The sequence below is a fragment of the Ranitomeya imitator genome, chromosome 4 (genome assembly GCF_032444005.1).
Source record: "Ranitomeya imitator isolate aRanImi1 chromosome 4, aRanImi1.pri, whole genome shotgun sequence".
Lineage (NCBI taxonomy): Eukaryota > Metazoa > Chordata > Amphibia > Anura > Dendrobatidae > Ranitomeya > Ranitomeya imitator.
This window is the reverse complement of record NC_091285.1, coordinates 675,089,125-675,109,289: the sequence shown is the minus strand read 5'-3', so window position 1 is coordinate 675,109,289 and position 20,165 is coordinate 675,089,125. Positions and strand designations below refer to the sequence as shown.

Sequence of the window (20,165 nt, the reverse complement as noted above, 5' to 3'; positions counted from 1 at the left end):
CAAGTCAGCGGACATTTGCCGAGAAAGATGTGGGCTCACCGCTGGAGCCCACATCAAAGGGAGGGTGTCCGACGTTGGCGTACTATGACGCCCGATGTGGGAAAGGGGTTAATCAAAATCACAATAATGAAATATAATGCAGCGAGGGCCTGGTGTGAATACACGGCAGCTACAATCATCAACTGGCACAAAACTGGGCCCTGTAGGGCGTTATTGAAAGGGTTAAAGATAACCAGGATTTACCACGTAAACTACAGACAGTGCCATGCTAGTGCTGTTATACTGATTAGCACAACACCAGCGGAGAAGAAATCCGGCTTGTGGTTCTTGTGTAATGAGGCTTTTTTCTAGCTTTCCATGACTTGAGTCCTGCCTCTAGGAGCCTGTTACGAACTGTTCTTGCCGTGCACTTCACCCCAGCTGCCATTTGTCATTCCTTTTGTAGGTCACTTGATGTCATCCTGCGGTTGCTGAGTGACATTAGCGTAAGGCCACTTTCACACTGGCGTTTTTTGCCAGACGTCGCAATGCGTCGTTTATGGCAAAAAACGCATCCTGCAAAGTTGTTTGCAGGATGCGTTTTTGCCCCATAGATTAACATTAGCGACGCATTGCCACATGTCGCAACCGTCGTGCGACGGTTGCGCCGTGTTGTGGCGGTCCGCCGGGAGCAAAAAAACTTTAAATGTAACGTTTTTTGCTCCTGATGGACCGCTATTTATGACCGCGCATGCGCAGCCGGAACTCTGCCCCCACCTCCCCGCACCTCACAACGGGGCAGCGGATGCGCCGGAGAAATGCATCCGCTGCCTCCATTGTGCAATGCGCTAAACGCTAGCGTCAGAATCTCTCCCCGACGCATTGCGACGCGGAGATTCCGACGCTAGTGTGAAAGTAGCCTAAGATGACGGTCGTCCCGGTCAGTGGAGAGTCGTTTTCACCCTCTGCCGGTCTGTAGCTTTGTTGTCCCCAATATCTGCTGCTTGACCTTGTTGTAATGGACTGCAGTCTTAGAAATTTTAGGATGGAGGCAACATGATGCTGACTGTGTCCCTCTGCTAGTAAAGTCAGAACTGAGGAACTGAGCCCCTCTTTTCCTCTCTCTAGACTTTTCTTTTCAGCTCCTTTGACACGGTTAAAAGTTATTTTTTTTATTCCTATTACTTTTGGGATTTTTCTACCAGTTGTTTTGCCATCCAGCTTGTCCTATTGCAAGAGGATTGTGAACACCACAGCAGGGATTTTATACTTTCCTTCATTAAATAAGATTTGGTTCAGGTGATCACCTAATCAGAAGCTCAATAAGTAGAATGAGGTGAACTCTGGTTGGAATTCAGCTGACACTGGAATGGAATGACCGTCAGACATATAGAGAAGCTGATTGCTATAAAACTGTGCAGTGGGCTCTGAATTTTTGCCAGAGCTGTACGTTATAGGCTGTGGAGTGAAGGGTCAGCTCTTCTCCGGTCACTGTATATATACAGTGGGGCAAAAAAGTATTTAGTCAGTCAGCAATAGTGCAAGTTCCACCACTTAAAAAGATGAGAGGCGTCTGTAATTTACATCATAGGTAGACCTCAACTATGGGAGACAAACTGAGAAAAAAAAATCCAGAAAATCACATTGTCTGTTTTTTTAACATTTTATTTGCATATTATGGTGGAAAATAAGTATTTGGTCAGAAACAAACAATCAAGATTTCTGGCTCTCACAGACCTGTAACTTCTTCTTTAAGAGTCTCCTCTTTCCTCCACTCATTACCTGTAGTAATGGCTCCTGTTTAAACTTGTTATCAGTATAAAAAGACACCTGTGCACACCCTCAAACAGTCTGACTCCAAACTCCACTATGGTGAAGACCAAAGAGCTGTCAAAGGACACCAGAAACAAAATTGTAGCCCTGCACCAGGCTGGGAAGACTGAATCTGCAATAGCCAACCAGCTTGGAGTGAAGAAATCAACAGTGGGAGCAATAATTAGAAAATGGAAGACATACAAGACCACTGATAATCTCCCTCGATCTGGGACTCCACGCAAAATCCCACCCCGTGGGGTCAGAATGATCACAAGAACGGTGAGCAAAAATCCCAGAACCACGCGGGGGGACCTAGTGAATGAACTGCAGAGAGCTGGGACCAATGTAACAAGGCCTACCATAAGTAACACACTACGCCACCATGGACTCAGATCCTGCAGTGCCAGACGTGTCCCACTGCTTAAGCCAGTACATGTCCGGGCCCGTCTGAAGTTTGCTAGAGAGAATTTGGATGATCCAGAGGAGTTTTGGGAGAATGTCCTATGGTCTGATGAAACCAAACTGGAACTGTTTGGTAGAAACACAACTTGTCGTGTTTGGAGGAAAAAGAATACTGAGTTGCATCCATCAAACACCATACCTACTGTAAAGCATGGTGGTGGAAACATCATGCTTTGGGGCTGTTTCTCTGCAAAGGGGCCAGGACGACTGATCCGGGTACATGAAAGAATGAATGGGGCCATGTATCGTGAGATTTTGAGTGCAAACCTCCTTCCATCAGCAAGGGCATTGAAGATGAAACGTGGCTGGATCTTTCAACATGACAATGATCCAAAGCACACCGCCAGGGCAACGAAGGAGTGGCTTCGTAAGAAGCATTTCAAGGTCCTGGAGTGGCCTAGCCAGTCTCCAGATCTCAACCCTATAGAAAACCTTTGGAGGGAGTTGAAAGTCCGTGTTGCCAAGCGAAAAGCCAAAAACATCACTGCTCTAGAGGAGATCTGCATGGAGGAATGGGCCAACATACCAACAACAGTGTGTGGCAACCTTGTGAAGACTTACAGAAAACGTTTGACCTCTGTCATTGCCAACAAAGGATATATTACAAAGTATTGAGATGAAATTTTGTTTCTGACCAAATACTTATTTTCCACCATAATATGCAAATAAAATGTTAAAAAAACAGACAATGTGATTTTCTGGATTTTTTTTCTCAGTTTGTCTCCCATAGTTGAGGTCTACCTATGATGTAAATTACAGACGCCTCTCATCTTTTTAAGTGGTGGAACTTGCACTATTGCTGACTGACTAAATACTTTTTTGCCCCACTGTATATATATATACCGTATTTTCCGCTTTGTAAGACGCACTTTATTTCCCCCAAATTTGGGGGGGAAATGTGGGTGCGTCTAACAAAGCGGATATACCGCTTACCATTACAGGCTGGGAGGAGGGGGTGTCCGCCGCCGCTACCGCCTGCCGCCGCTGTCGTCCGCCGCCACTGCCGGGGTTGTCCGCTGCTGCCCCGGGTGATGCTGAAGGCTCCGGTGCTGCGGGGGGCTCTGGCGACATTTTGTGAAAGACCAGAGCCCCCCGGCAGTTCTTCCATGCGTTCCAGTATGACTAATTCCGGGAAAATGGCCGCCGGAATCTCGGGAGATGAGATTTCAGCGCTGAGATCTCATCTCTCGAGATTCCGGCGGCCATTTTCCCGGAATTAGTCATACTGGAACGCATGGAAGAACTGCCGGGGGGCTCTGGTCTTTCACAAAATGTCACCAGAGCCCCCCGCAGCACCGGAGACAGCCCTACAGCACAGGAGCCCCCTGCAGACCCCTCATCCCAGCCTGCAGCAAAGGAGCCCCCTGCAGACCCCTCATCCCAGGCTGCAGCACAGGAGCCCCCCTGCAGCACAGGAGCCCCCTGCAGACCCCCTCATCCCAGCCTGCAGCAATGCTCCACTCCTGCCTCCGGCAACGAGCCTGGGACCCTGATCCACCACAACCACAACCCCTGGTAAGTAATAAGACGCATGGATTATAAGACGCCCCACCAATTTATTAAAAAATAGTTTTTTCCTATTTTTCTCCTCAAAATTTGGGGTGCGTCTTATAATCCGGAGCGTCTTACAAAGCGAAAAATACGGTATATACACAGTGGGGAACAAAAGTGTTTAGTCGGCCACCAATAGTGCAAGTTCTCCCATTTAGAAAGATGAGGCCTGTAATTGACATCATAGATAGACCACAACTATGAGAGTCACAATGAGAAAACAAATCCAGAAATCACCGCGTCTGATTTATTTAGCAAACTATGATGGAAAATAAATATTTGGTCATTAACAAAATTTCATCTCAATACTTTGTAATATATCCTTTGTTGGCAATGACAGAGGTCAAACGTTTTCTGTAAGTCTTCACAAGGTTGCCACACACTGTTGGTGGTATGTTGGCCCATTCCTCCATGCAGATCTCCTCTAGAGCAGTGATGTTTTGGGCCTGAGAAGCACGGACTTTCCATTCCCTCCAAAGGTTTTCTATGGGGTTGAGATCTGGAGACTGGCTAGGCCACTCCAGGACCTTCATATGCTTCTTACGAAGCCACTCCTTCGTTGCCCTGGTGGTGTGCTTGGCATCTTTATCATGTTGAAAGAACCATCCACATTTCATCTTCAATGCCCTTGCTGATGGAAGGAGGTTTGCACTCAAAATCTCACGATACATGGCCCCATTCATTCTTTCATGTACCCGGATCAGTCATCCTGGTCCCTTTGCAGAGAAACATCCCCAAAGCATGATGTTGCCACCACCATGCTTCACAGTAGGGATGGTGTTCTTTGGATGCAACTCAGCATTCTGTCTCCTCCAAACACGAGTTTTGTTTCTACCAAACAGTTCTACTTTGGTTTCATCAGACCATAGGACATTCTCCCAATAATCTTCTGGATAATCCAAATGCTCTCTAGCAAACTTCAGACGGGCCCGGACATGTACTGGCTTAAGCAGGGGGACACGTCTGACACTGCAGGATCTGAGTCCCTGGCGGTGTAGTGTGTTACTGATGGTAGCCTTTACACAAGGCCAGTAAAATACATATATACTTTATTAGTTATAATAAAAGCAGTAAACAGAAATGGGTATATAACCACAGCACAGGCAAAACGGTGGAATACCCAAGCAGCAACTCCAAATATAGTGGTTAAATGACCCCCGGATGAAGCATTTCATTGCGAAACGCGCGTCGGGTGTGGTGGGTCCCCAGGAGCGCTCCATAGGTAATTATTGTATTATTATTGATCTATACACTTGTATCATTTATTATTATTGGCATGTTTGTACATGGTCACATGGCACATCTTTACATGGTTCATTATATTACGGAATGATTATTTAACCACTATATTTGGAGTTGCTGCTTGGGTATCCCACCGGTTTGCCTCTGCTGTGGTTATATACCCATTACTGTTTTATAACTAATGAAGTATATATGTATTTTACTGGCCTTGTGTAAAGGTTTTTTTTTTTGGTGTTTTTGCTACTATTCCCTTCATGGTCTGATGCGAAGGATATATTTAGGTGTTTCTGATGATAGCCTTTGTTACGGTGGTCCCAGTTCCATGTAGGTCATTCACTAGGTCCCCCCGCGTGGTTCTGGGATTTTTTGCTCACCGTTCTTGTGATCATTTTAACCCCACGGGGTGAGATCTTGCGTGGAGCCCCAGATCGAGGGAGATTATCAGTGGTCTTGTTTGTCTTCCATTTTCTTATTAGTGCTCCCACAGTTGATTTCATCACACCAAGCTGCTTGCCTATTGCAGATTCAGTCTTCCCAGCCTGGTGCAGGGCTACAATTTTGTTTCTGGTGTCCTTCCACAGCTCTTTGGTCTTCACCATAGTGGAGTTTGGAGTGTGACTGCTGGAGGTTGTGGATAGGGGTCTTTTATACTGATAAGTTCAAACAGGTGTCATTACTACAGGTTATGAGTGGAGGACAGAGGAGCCTCTTAAAGGGAACCTGTCACCCCGTTTTTTGAGATTGAGCTATAAATACTGTTAAATAGGGCCTGCGCTGTGTGTTCCTATAGTGTATGTAGTGTACCCCGATTCCCCACCTATGCTGAGAAATAACTTACCAAAGTCGCCGTTTTCGCCTGTCAATCAGGCTGGTCAGGTCGGGAGGGCGTGGTGACATCGCTGGTTCTTCCTCAGCTTTACGTTGGTGGCGTAGTGGCGTAGTGGTGAACAAGCAGCGCGCGATCTGCGCTGTCATCCCTTTTGTCGGTGGGGGCAGCCATCTTCCTGGGGCCGCGCGTACGCAGATCGAGTGCTCTGCTGCACGGGGCTTCAGGAAAATGGCCGCGGGATGCCGCGCGTGCGCATTAGAGATCGCGGCGGCCATTTTCCCAAAGCAGAGTTTGCATCTCGGCTTTGGGAAAATGGCTGCCGCGATCTCTAATGCGCACGCGCGGCATCCCGCGGCCGTTTTCCTGAAGCCCCGTGCAGCAGAGCACTCGATCTGCGTACGCGCGGCCCCAGGAAGATGGCCGCCCCCACCGACAAAAGGGATGACAGCGCAGATCGCGCGCTGCTTGTTCACCACTACGCCACCAACGTAAAGCTGAGGAAGAACCAGTGATGTTACCACGCCCTCCCGACCTGACCAGCCTGATTGACAGGCGAAAACGGCGACTTTGGTAAGTTATTTCTCAGCATAGGTGGGGAATCGGGGTACACTACATACACTATAGGAACACACAGCGCAGGCCCTATTTAACAGTATTTATAGCTCAATCTCAAAAAACGGGGGTGACAGGTTCCCTTTAAAGAAGAAGTTACAGGTCTGTCAGAGCCAGAAATCTTGCATGTTTTTAGGTGACCAAATACTTATTTTCCACCATAATTTGCTGTATAAATCAGACGCGGTGATTTTCTGGATGTGTTTTCTCATTGTGACTCTCATAGTTGTGGTCTACCTATGATGTCAATTACAGGCCTCTCTCATCTTTCTAAGTTTGAGAACTTGCACAATTGGTGGCCGACTACTTTGTCTCCCCCCTGTATGTTATAGGCCGTGTTCTGGTCTGTGGAGTGATGCGTCACCTCGTCTCCTGTCCTACGGCCACATTGCTGCCCCACTACTCTACAATACTATGGCGTCTTCCTCCAGCCATACTTCTCCTGCAGGCTGACGTTATTGTCTTATACATTTATGGCTGCTGCAGAGAGATTGCATCTGACTTTTCCTCGTTCTTAATAAATGAAGCCGGAAACGTTGTCACATCCCAGATTTTATTTCCCTCCCCCACCCCACCAAAAAAAAAAAAATCACAAAGTGAAAAAAGTGACAAAACTATCACGTGAACCAAAAAAACTACAGCTGCATCCGCATAAGAGCAGGCGTCCGTCACCTGCCGCAGACATATCCAGAGCCCATTCACCACCCGACAAATCGCTGCACCCCAAAAATAAGGAACATCTTGGCACCCCGACCTGCGCCACTTATGGTAAACTAAGAAATGGAGCTGGACTTGAAAGGGTAACAATAACAAGCATGGATGGAGACCACTTCTGTGAGACCCCCATGATCCAACTTTAGTCAGACTACAACCCCCGTCAATCCCTGAACACCATGGTGTGGACTGCAGGGTATGCTGGGCGTTGTAGTGTTTCTGAGCCTGAGGTGGGCCGAGGATCGATCGCAGGGGCAGTGGGCAGTTTAAATGTAAAAATGCAATGAGATGGTGAGCAGCGGTGAGGAGGGGGGCGGCGAGGTCACGTCACCAGGGGCTCCAGGTCTCTGTCGTCATCCGGGGGGCAGTCGATGAAGTCCGCCAACATGGATTCTGCATCGCGGAGTTCATCCTGGAGGCAAAGGGGGGAAAAAAAACAGTGTGGTGAAAAGGCTGATAACAGAAGACAGCAGCTTTCATTGTTCTGCATGTTAGCACACAGCCCCGGGAGCGTTCCTACCAGTGCAAACCTGGATCCTCCAGTCACATCCAGAGCTGCATTTACAATTCTACGACGGATTTTTCTCCGCCTTTTTTCACATCTCCTGCTGCTTCATACACGGAGCATGCTCAGCTGCGGTGCATTGTGGGAGATGTAGTTTGACGGGATCTCAGCTACCTAAGGTCAGAAACCTAAATGCAGCTTTGGACGTGACTGGAGCAGTAGGCTGGATGTTTGCAATAGGTCAAGTGAACAGGGGGAAGTTGACATAAGCTGAGGGGGTACCACACAGACAACAGACAAGGGGTGGGGGCTAACAAAACAGATGGGGGAGATGTGGTGCAACAACAGACGGGGGAGGGGGGCAACAGACTGCCTCCCTCGTGTAGGACGGTACAACGCTGTGCACAAGTTGTAGGCAGGCAACAAATCCCTCTTGTGTCCGGTGACCGCCGTCGCCTACACCACGGCTTCTCGGTGACTTGCCCACAGTATGGGATGTTGTAGGATTATAGTCGGGTGTATAAGTGACCACTTGTACCAGCAATGGAACACAAGGTAGTTACACTGCATCAGCAAGGTGTCTCCCAGGCAAAGATTTCAGAGCAGTCTGGGGGATTTCAAGATGTGTGGTCACCATTGAGAACCATAGACGCAGTGTTCAGCCAAGGAAACTATGTGCGGCAGACGAAAGACGCGTCCTGCTTACTTGGCTTTTACACTGGAAGATGTCTAGCAGTGCCATCAAGTCAGACGTGGCAGTGACCTGTGGGATCAGCTACAGTCATCTACTGTTTGGAGAAGTCTGGAGAAAAGTCGTCTTCATGGGAGAATTGTGGACAAACACCAAACCGTCTATGTAGGAACAAGGCCAAGTGATTCTATGCATGAAAATATAGGAACTGGGGTGCAGAAGAAGGTCAGCGTGTGTTCTGGACTGATCAGTCACAATGTGAAATATTTGGCTGTAAGAGGACCAGCTTCTGGAGAACAGCACAATAATGAGGGGCGGCAGAAATAGTGGAGCTCGGTGGAGGGTCCTGCAGGCTTGGGGATGAATCTCAGAAAATGGGAATTGGGAATCTGGTCAGAATTAATCGGTGTCCTCAATGCTGAGAAATCCATGGCTGATACTTCATCATGTAATCCCATCATCAGGAGCTGTCTGATCGACTCAAAATTATTAACAATGACCGTAAACATCCAGCGGATGTCCTTAATAACAAGGAGTCCGGGAGTTGATGATCCAGCCATGATCTCACATCATCCAGTCTGTCTGGGATCACATGAAGAGACGGAAGATCTGGGGTCAGTCCTCACACGCGGAAGATCTGGGGTCAGTCCTCACACGCGGAAGATCTGGGGTCAGTCCTCACACGCGGAAGATCTGGGGTCAGTCCTCACACGCGGAAGATCTGGGGTCAGTCCTCACACGCGGAAGATCTGGGGTCAGTCCTCACACGCGGAAGATCTGGGGTCAGTCCTCACACGCAGAAGAAGATCTGGGGTCAGTCCTCACACGCAGAAGAAGATCTGGGGTCAGTCCTCACACGCAGAAGAAGATCTGGGGTCTGTCCTCACACGCAGAAGAAGATCTGGGGTCAGTCCTCACACGCAGAAGATCTGGGGTCAGTCCTCACACGCAGAAGATCTGGGGTCAGTCCTCACACGCGGAAGATCTGGGGTCAGTCCTCACACGCAGAAGAAGATCTGGGGTCAGTCCTCACACGCAGAAGAAGATCTGGGGTCAGTCCTCACACGCAGAAGAAGATCTGGGGTCTGTCCTCACACGCAGAAGAAGATCTGGGGTCAGTCCTCACACGCAGAAGATCTGGGGTCAGTCCTCACACGCGGAAGATCTGGGGTCAGTCCTCACACGCGGAAGATCTGGGGTCTGTCCTCACACGCGGAAGATCTGGGGTCTGTCCTCACACGCGGAAGATCTGGGGTCTGTCCTCACACGCGGAAGATCTGGGGTCTGTCCTCACACGCGGAAGACCTGGGGCCTGTCCTCACACGCGGAAGATCTGGGGCCTGTCCTCACACGCGGAAGATCTGGGGCCTGTCCTCACACGCGGAAGATCTGGGGTCAGTCCTCACACACAGAAGATCTGGGGTCAGTCCTCACACACAGAAGATCTGGGGTCAGTCCTCACACACAGAAGATCTGAGGTCAGTTCTCATACACAGAAGATCTGAGGTCAGTTCTCATACACAGAAGATCTGAGGTCAGTTCTCATACACAGAAGATCTGAGGTCAGTTCTCATACACAGATCTGGGGTCTGTCCTCACACACAGAAGATCTGGGGTCTGTCCTCATACACAGAAGATCTGGGGTCTGTCCTCATACACAGAAGATCTGGGGTCAGTCCTCACACACAGAAGATCTGAGGTCAGTTATCATACACAGAAGTTCTGAGGTCAGTTCTCACACACAGAAGATCTGAGGTCAGTTCTCACACACAGAAGATCTGGGGTCTGTCCTCACACGCAGAAGATCTGAGGTCAGTTCTCATACACAGAAGATCTGGGGTCTGTCCTCACACACAGAAGATCTGGGGTCTGTTCTCATACACAGAAGATCTGGGGTCAGTCCTCACACACAGAAGATCTGAGGTCAGTTCTCATACACAGAAGATCTGGGGTCTGTCCTCACACACAGAAGATCTGGGGTCTGTTCTCATACACAGAAGATCTGGGGTCAGTCCTCACACGCAGAAGATCTGAGGTCAGTCCTCATACACAGAAGATCTGAGGTCAGTTCTCATACACAGAAGATCTGAGGTCAGTTCTCATACACAGAAGATCTGGGGTCTGTCCTCATACACAGAAGATCTGGGGTCTGTCCTCACACACAGAAGATCTGAGGTCAGTTATCATACACAGAAGATCTGGGGTCTGTCCTCATACACAGAAGATCTGGGGTCAGTCCTCACACACAGAAGATCTGAGGTCAGTTATCATACACAGAAGATCTGCGGTCAGTTCTCATACACAGAAGATCTGAGGTCAGTTCTCATACACAGAAGATCTGGGGTCTGTCCTCATACACAGAAGATCTGGGGTCAGTCCTCACACACAGAAGATCTGAGGTCAGTTATCATACACAGAAGATCTGCGGTCAGTTCTCATACACAGAAGATCTGAGGTCAGTTCTCATACACAGAAGATCTGGGGTCTGTCCTCACACGCAGAAGATCTGAGGTCAGTCCTCATACACAGAAGATCTGAGGTCAGTCCTCATACACAGAAGATCTGGGGTCAGTCGTCCTCATACACAGAAGATCTGAGGTCAGTTCTCATACACAGAAGATCTGAGGTCAGTCCTCATACACAGAAGATCTGGGGTCTGTTCTCATACGCAGAAGATCTGGGGTCAGTCCTCACACGCAGAAGATCTGAGGTCAGTCCTCATACACAGAAGATCTGAGGTCAGTCCTCACACACAGAAGATCTGGGGTCAGTCGTCCTCATACACAGAAGATCTGAGGTCAGTTCTCACACACAGAAGATCTGAGGTCAGTTCTCATACACAGAAGATCTGGGGTCTGTCCTCATACACAGAAGATCTGGGGTCAGTCGTCCTCATACACAGAAGATCTGAGGTCAGTTCTCATACACAGAAGATCTGAGGTCAGTTCTCATACACAGAAGATCTGGGGTCTGTCCTCATACACAGAAGATCTGGGGTCAGTCGTCCTCATACACAGAAGATCTGCGGTCAGTTCTCCAAGACGTTTGGAACAACCTCCTGCTGAGATCTTCCATAAACGGTGAACAAGTGAGAAGAACTGATGAAGCTGGAGGGCGGTCGCCAAATACTGATTTTGTTCACTTCGCGCTTTGTTACACGATTATCACTTCAATTTTTGCAGCACCCCTGCCTAAAACTTTTGTACAGCACTGCGCATGTGGAGTATGGTGTCTCACCTGACTGTCCGTGCACTCACCTCGGGCTCCTCCGGGACCTCCTCCTCCTCCTCCACCACTTGTGTCTCCGGCTTCTTCTCCTCCTCCTCACCTTCCACCTCTTTGATCAGCTCTTCCTCCTTGGTGGGGGGTTTCAACTCAGGGAGGGGTTCACTTTCTATGACATCAGGCACAGCACTTTCTTCTTCTTCCTCCTCCTCCTCCTCCTGTATCGGGGAGGCCGGAGGTGGAGTGAGGATTGGAGGAGGCGACGGGCTGGCTGTGACCTCGGTCTCGGAAAGCCGATCCTGAGAAGTCTCCGTCGGAGTCTCCCGCTCTTCGCTCTCCACCAGCATCAGAAGGTCTGTGTCTCCGGGGTCATCCTCCTGGACAGGGGACAGACATGGCGGCCCTTCTTCTACCTCTGGAGCGTGTATGATTGGCGGCAATGGTTCGGGTATGGTGTCCACAGAGGGAGCCATCTGTATATCCTCGGCAATTAACGCATCCTCATCGTCCACATCTTCGTCGTCCTCCTCTACCTCGGCATCCAGGTCTTCCTCCTCGTCGTCTTCTTCAGTCAGTCCTTCATCATCATCATCGAATTCTTCTTCCTCATCGTCCAGTCCTTCTAGGTCGTCGTCCTCCTCTTCTTCATCGTCGTAGAATTCATCTTCTTCCTCATCGTACATGCCTTCTTCATCTTCGTCGTCGTCCTCCTCTTCTTCATCCGAGCTGTTAATGTTGATGACCATGTCGCCCTCTGGAAGGGCAGGAGCCGAGAACGGAGGAGGCGGCGGCAGTTCTACAGCAGCTGGCATCTGTGCAGGGGAGGGACCAGGGCAGGCTGGTGGCGGCAGAGGCGCTGCCAAGGTGGGTGACGGCACTACAGGTTGGGCAGGGGTCTCTGCTGCCGGGGTCTCCTCGGCAGGAGGTTTAGCGGAGGGCGGAGAAGGTTCAGATTTCGGGGCGGGCTTCTGTAGGAGACCTTCAGGGACGATGACCACGCTGTCGTCAGAATCGCTCTCCAGGGAAATCTCCACATCAGACGCCTCTTCCTTCTCGTAGTGGATGAAGATGGGACGAAGGGTCTTTCCACCAAAAGTATCTTGAGGTGAAGGGATCAGCGCGTCGGCCGGAGGCTCTGCGAGCTGTGGAGGAACGGGGGTCCTGAGGGGGAGATGATTTAAAGGTACAGTGGCAGGGAATGTAAGTGGAGGCGCCGGGGGTCGCTGGGCCGAGGCTTCTGCCTGCATAGGAGGCCGTGAGCTGTGCTGTGGTAGAGGCCGCTGGAGGCTGGGCACACGAGGGTGGATGATAATCCTGCAGATCGCAAGAGCCTCCGAGCAGAACATGGACACCTACAACATGATGGAAAACCGTGAGAAGTGACACTACAAATCCCAGCACTCCCATATTCATCATGTCCGCCCTCCTACCTGTAAGTTCTCCTCGGTCAGCCCCACTCTGAAGATCCGGATGGCACAGTGCAGGGGGGCAGGGAGGCGCGGGCTGGGGCTCAGCGTCAGGGACAGCAGCAGCCGATACAGCTGTTTCCGACACTCGCTGCTGGTGTACGGACCCGTCCACTGGTCGGGACCCTGCTGCAGGCGGATCAGGAGGGGGATGGAGAGCTCCTGGAGGCGCTGCGGGGAGAGGAACAGTCTGATAGAGGGCGCCAACGCCTCATCACACTGCGAGGGCGCCAAGGCCTCATCACACTGCGAGGGCGCCAAGGCCTCATCGTGCGAGGGTGCCAACGCCTCATCACACTGCGAGAGCGCCAACGCCTCAACACACTGCGAGAGCGCCAACGCCTCATCACACTGCGAGAGCGCCAACGCCTCATCACACTGCGAGGGCGCCAAGGCCTCATCACACAGCGAGGGCGCCAAGGCCTCATCACACAGCAAGGGCGCCAAGGCCTCATCATAGCGCGAGCGAGACAAATCCACAGCACCAAGACTTGACCACGGTGCAAGAGTAACAACAACGCCTCATCACACTACGAGGGCGCCAACGCCTCATCACACTGCGAGGGCGCCAAGGCCTCATCACACTGCGAGGGCGCCAAGGCCTCATCACACTGCGAGGGCGCCAAGGCCTCATCACACTGCGAGGGCGCCAAGGCCTCATCACACTGCGAGGGCGCCAAGGCCTCATCACACTGCGAGGGCGCCAAGGCCTCATCACACTGCGAGGGCGCCAAGGCCTCATCACACTGCGAGGGCGCCAAGGCCTCATCACACTGCGAGGGCGCCAAGGCCTCATCACACTGCGAGGGCGCCAAGGCCTCATCACACTGCGAGGGCGCCAAGGCCTCATCACACTACGAGGGCGCTATCGCCTCATCACACTGCGAGGGCGCCAAGGCCTCATCACACTGCGAGGGCGCCAAGGCCTCATCACACTGCGAGGGCGCCAAGGCCTCATCACACTGCGAGGGCGCCAAGGCCTCATCACACTGCGAGGGCGCCAAGGCCTCATCACACTGCGAGGGCGCCAAGGCCTCATCACACTGCGAGGGCGCCAAGGCCTCATCACACTGCGAGGGCGCCAAGGCCTCATCACACTGCGAGGGCGCCAAGGCCTCATCACACTGCGAGGGCGCCAAGGCCTCATCACACTGCGAGGGCGCCAAGGCCTCATCACACTACGAGGGCGCTATCGCCTCATCACACTGCGAGAGCGCCAACGCCTCATCACACTGCGAGAGCACCAACGCCTCATCACACTGCGAGGGCGCCAACGCCTCATCACACTGCGAGAGCACCAACGCCTCATCACACTGCGAGGGCGCCAACGCCTCATCACACTACGAGGGCGCTATCGCCTCATCACAATGCGAGAGCGCCAACGCCTCATCACAGTGCGAGGGCACCAAAGCCTCATCACAATGCGAGAGCGCCAACGCCTCATCACACTGCGAGAGCGCCAACGCCTCATCACACTGCGAGAGCACCAACGCCTCATCACACTGCGAGGGCGCCAACGCCTCATCACACTACGAGGGCGCTATCGCCTCATCACAATGCGAGAGCGCCAACGCCTCATCACAGTGCGAGGGCACCAAAGCCTCATCACAATGCGAGAGCGCCAACGCCTCATCACACTGCGAGAGCGCCAACGCCTCATCACACTGCGAGAGCGCCAACGCCTCATCACACTGCGAGAGCGCCAACGCCTCATCACACTGCGAGGGCGCCAAAGCCTCATCACACTGCGAGGGCGCCAACGCCTCATCACACTGCGAGAGCGCCAACGCCTCATCACACTGCGAGGGCGCCAACGCCTCATCACACTGCGAGGGCGCCAATGCCTCATCACACTGCGAGGGCGCCAACGCCTCATCACACTGCGAGGGCGCCAACGCCTCATCACACTACGAGGGCGCTATCGCCTCATCACAATGCGAGAGCGCCAACGCCTCATCACAGTGCGAGAGCGCCAACGCCTCATCACACTGCGAGGGCGCCAACGCCTCATCACACTGCGAGGGCGCCAATGCCTCATCACACTGCGAGAGCACCAACGCCTCATCACACTGCGAGGGCGCCAACGCCTCATCACACTACGAGGGCGCTATCGCCTCATCACAATGCGAGAGCGCCAACGCCTCATCACAGTGCGAGGGCACCAAAGCCTCATCACAATGCGAGAGCGCCAACGCCTCATCACACTGCGAGAGCGCCAACGCCTCATCACACTGCGAGAGCGCCAACGCCTCATCACACTGCGAGAGCACCAACGCCTCATCACACTGCGAGGGCGCCAACGCCTCATCACACTACGAGGGCGCTATCGCCTCATCACAATGCGAGAGCGCCAACGCCTCATCACAGTGCGAGGGCACCAAAGCCTCATCACAATGCGAGAGCGCCAACGCCTCATCACACTGCGAGAGCGCCAACGCCTCATCACACTGCGAGAGCGCCAACGCCTCATCACACTGCGAGGGCGCCAAAGCCTCATCACACTGCGAGGGCGCCAACGCCTCATCACACTGCGAGAGCGCCAACGCCTCATCACACTGCGAGGGCGCCAACGCCTCATCACACTGCGAGGGCGCCAATGCCTCATCACACTGCGAGGGCGCCAACGCCTCATCACACTGCGAGGGCGCCAACGCCTCATCACACTGCGAGGGCGCCAACGCCTCATCACAGTGCGAGGGCGCCAACGCCTCATCACACTGCGAGGGCGCCAACGCCTCATCACACTACGAGGGCGCTATCGCCTCATCACAATGCGAGAGCGCCAACGCCTCATCACACTACGAGGGCGCCAACGCCTCATCACACTGCGAGGGCGCCAACGCCTCATCACACTACGAGGGCGCTATCGCCTCATCACACTGCGAGGGCGCCAACGCCTCACCATACCAATCAAACACCACCGTGCACCACCTATACCAACCTCAGATGTGCCAACCACCGTACAGCGCCCATACTACCGCGCAGCTGTGCCACGAAAGACCACCGTGCTGCGCACACAAAACTTTTCAACAACTCTTTGCAATACTCCATGTAGTAGTCAGCCATGTCCCCCACATGCTGTGTCCCTGTATATCGTCACCAACTATGTGCTTCCATAGTAATAGCGCCCCCGTGTCCTCCATAGTAATAGCGCCCCCGTGTCCTCCATAGTAATAGCGCCCCCGTGTCCTCCATAGTAATAGCGCCCCCGTGTCCTCCATAGTAATAGCGCCCCCGTGTCCTCCATAGTAATAGCGCCCCCGTGTCCTCCATAGTAATAGCGCCCCCGTGTCCTCCATAGTAATAGCGCCCCCGTGTCCTCCATAGTAATAGCGCCCCCGTGTCCTCCATAGTAATAGCGCCCCCGTGTCCTCCATAGTAATAGCGCCCCCGTGTCCTCCATAGTAATAGCTTTCCCCACATAGTAACAGTGGCCTTTTTGTGTTCCCCATAGTAATAGCACATCTTTGTATCCCCCACATAGTAATAATGCCCCCTTTGTATCCTCCACATAGTAAAAGAACCCCCTTTTTGTCCCCTTTTGACATCCCCTACATTGTAATAATGTTCTTTTTGTGCCCCTTATAAGACTAATTCCGCCTTTTGCGCCCCCCATAACCAAGAAATAATGCCCTTATTGTGCCCCCCCAGCCACGGTGCCCTCCTTTGTGCTCCCTACATACTACTCGGTGTTCCTCCCCTTGTCACACAAGGTGCTGGCTGGAGGTTTGGGCAATCTCTTGTATTCCAGGCCGGCGGCCGCAGATCTTACGTCATGTAACCCCACTGGAGACGCTGGACTTCACACTTGACTCCTGCTGCCCCTCACTGCGCCGTATACACAGAAGGCACGGTGTGCAATACCACAGCGTGTCCACATGGTGGCATCAGATATGAGGCTGAAGAGCCAACCAGATGTGTCCAATATAAAAGATGGAAGCTGACTTCAGAGAGGCAGACTAGAGCTCCACAGCGCCACCTGCTGGAAGCAGCGATCCTACAAGTCGCCAACGACCCTCTAACGAGCCTTGCATTATCCTAAGTCATATTGCTAAAGGGGCGATGGCGACATAGGATCGCTGCTTCCAACAGGTGGCGCTGTAGAGGGCAAGTCCTCCTCCGAAGAGGCAATTTGCATATTAAATTTCCCAGAGGAGCATTGCACAGCTGATCAGAGGCGGCATGTCACTCGCCACAAGGAGAAACGTTACCCCTGAGACCTTAATATAAAGAGGTCACTGTTCCCAAGACAGACCCCCGGAGACGCCCACTCACCCGGTGACAGTCATCCTTGATTACGGATCCTCCATACAGGACAATGGCGCAGAGGGCTAGAAAAGAGACAGGTGAGAACGGTGAGAGGTCGGGGGACACACAAGGACCCCCTCCATCTCCGAATTCCCGTAAAGACACTTGATAAGGGGTTTCCAAAGCCCCTGGTGCTTCCCATCCCCCACAGACATCTACAAGTCGTTCATCTCACCCCGTAGTGCCGCCGCACACAGCTCCGTATTTGCGCCGCCTTCTCGTTTCCGGTGACTTTGAAATTCGCCGTTCCCGATCTCCGAGACTTTCTGCTTCTTGGCTCCTAACTGTACAAAGCTGGACATCTGCAGAGACGAGGGAGAGTGAAGACCGAGGGGGAAGGGGGGACGAGGGAGAGTGAAGACCGAGGGGGAAGGGGAAGGGGGGACGAGGGAGAGTGAAGACCGAGGGGGAAGGGGAAGGGGGGACGAGGGAGAGTGAAGACCGAGGGGGAAGGGGGGACGAGGGAGAGTGAAGACCGAGGGGGAAGGGGAAGGGGGGACGAGGGAGAGTGAAGACCGAGGGGCAAGGGGAAGGGGGGACGAGGGAGAGTGAAGACCGAGGGGCAAGGGGAAGGGGGGACGAGGGAGAGTGAAGACCGAGGGGCAAGGGGAAGGGGGGACGAGGGAGAGTGAAGACCGAGGGGAAAGGGAAAGGGGGGACGAGGGAGAGTGAAGACCGAGGGGCAAGGGGAAGGGGGGACGAGGGAGAGTGAAGACCGAGGGGGAAGGGGGGACGAGGGAGAGTGAAGACCGAGGGGGAAGGGGAAGGGGGGACGAGGGAGAGTGAAGACCGAGGGGCAAGGGGAAGGGGGGACGAGGGAGAGTGAAGACCGAGGGGCAAGGGGAAGGGGGGACGAGGGAGAGTGAAGACCGAGGGGCAAGGGAAAGGGGGGACGAGGGAGAGTGAAGACCGAGGGGCAAGGGAAAGGGGGGACGAGGGAGAGTGAAGACCGAGGGGCAAGGGAAAGGGGGGACGAGGGAGAGTGAAGACCGAGGGGGAAGGGGAAGGGGGGACGAGGGAGAGTGAAGACCGAGGGGCAAGGGGAAGGGGGGACGAGGGAGAGTGAAGACCGAGGGGCAAGGGGAAGGGGGGACGAGGGAGAGTGAAGACCGAGGGGCAAGGGGAAGGGGGGACGAGGGAGAGTGAAGACCGAGGGGCAAGGGGAAGGGGGGACGAGGGAGAGTGAAGACCGAGGGGCAAGGGAAAGGGGGGACGAGGGAGAGTGAAGACCGAGGGGCAAGGGAAAGGGGGGACGAGGGAGAGTGAAGACCGAGGGGCAAGGGAAAGGGGGGACGAGGGAGAGTGAAGACCGAGGGGCAAGGGGGGACGAGGGAGAGTGAAGACCGAGGGGCAAGGGGAAGGGGGGACGAGGGAGAGTGAAGACCGAGGGGGAAGGGGGGACGAGGGAGAGTGAAGACCGAGGGGGAAGGGGGGACGAGGGAGAGTGAAGACCAAGGGGCAAGGGGAAGGGGGGACGAGGGAGAGTGAAGACCGAGGGGCAAGGGGAAGGGGGGACGAGGGAGAGTGAAGACCGAGGGGCAAGGGGAAGGGGGGACGAGGGAGAGTGAAGACCGAGGGGCAAGGGGAAGGGGGGACGAGGGAGAGTGAAGACCAAGGGGGAAGGGGGACGAGGGAGAGTGAAGACCGAGGGGCAAGGGGAAGTGGGGACGAGGGAGAGTGAAGACCGAGGGGCAAGGGGAAGGGGGGACGAGGGAGAGTGAAGACCGAGGGGCAAGGGGAAGGGGGGACGAGGGAGAGTGAAGACCGAGGGGCAAGGGGAAGGGGGGACGAGGGAGAGTGAAGACCGAGGGGCAAGGGAAAGGGGGGACGAGGGAGAGTGAAGACCGAGGGGCAAGGGAAAGGGGGGACGAGGGAGAGTGAAGACCGAGGGGCAAGGGAAAGGGGGGACGAGGGAGAGTGAAGACCGAGGGGCAAGGGGAAGGGGGGACGAGGGAGAGTGAAGACCGAGGGGCAAGGGGAAGGGGGGACGAGGGAGAGTGAAGACCGAGGGGGAAGGGGGGACGAGGGAGAGTGAAGACCGAGGGGGAAGGGGGGACGAGGGAGAGTGAAGACCGAGGGGCAAGGGGAAGGGGGGACGAGGGAGAGTGAAGACCGAGGGGCAAGGGGAAGGGGGGACGAGGGAGAGTGAAGACCGAGGGGCAAGGGGAAGGGGGGACGAGGGAGAGTGAAGACCGAGGGGCAAGGGGAAGGGGGGACGAGGGAGAGTGAAGACCGAGGGGCAAGGGGAAGGGGGACGAGGGAGAGTGAAGACCGAGGGGGAAGGGGAAGGGGGGACGAGGGAGAGTGAAGACCGAGGGGCAAGGGGAAGGGGGGACGAGGGAGAGTGAAGACCGAGGGGCAAGGGGAAGGGGGGACGAGGGAGAGTGAAGACCGAGGGGCAAGGGGGGACGAGGGAGAGTGAAGGGCAAGGGGGGACGAGGGAGAGTGAAGGGCAAGGGGGGACGAGGGAGAGTGAAGACCGAGGGGGAAGGGAAAGTGGGGACGAGGGAGAGTGAAGACCGAGGGGGAAGGGGGGGACGAGGGAGAGTGAAGACCGAGGGGCAAGGGAAAGGGGGGACGAGGGAGAGTGAAGACCGAGGGGCAAGGGAAAGGGGGGACGAGGGAGAGTGAAGACCGAGGGGCAAGGGAAAGGGGGGACGAGGGAGAGTGAAGACCGAGGGGCAAGGGGAAGGGGGGACGAGGGAGAGTGAAGACCGAGGGGCAAGGGGGGACGAGGGAGAGTGAAGGGCAAGGGGGGACGAGGGA

General features: G+C 54.0%; 1 protein-coding gene across 1 annotated transcript in view; it reads right to left on the bottom strand.

Annotated features, from left to right (window-relative positions):
* Window positions 1–7,026: 7,026 nt before the first annotated feature.
* PELP1 (proline, glutamate and leucine rich protein 1) overlaps window positions 7,027–20,165 on the bottom strand; it is a 35,606-nt gene continuing 22,467 nt past the window's right edge. The window contains exons 13-17 of the mRNA XM_069767318.1: window positions 17,575–17,701; window positions 17,367–17,422; window positions 13,056–13,262; window positions 11,658–12,977; window positions 7,027–7,616 (exon numbers count right to left, since the gene is read on the bottom strand). Coding sequence (XP_069623419.1) covers window positions 7,527–7,616; window positions 11,658–12,977; window positions 13,056–13,262; window positions 17,367–17,422; window positions 17,575–17,701 — 1,800 coding nt within the window. The 3' untranslated portion in view covers window positions 7,027–7,526. The remainder of the gene's footprint in view (window positions 7,617–11,657; window positions 12,978–13,055; window positions 13,263–17,366; window positions 17,423–17,574; window positions 17,702–20,165) is intronic.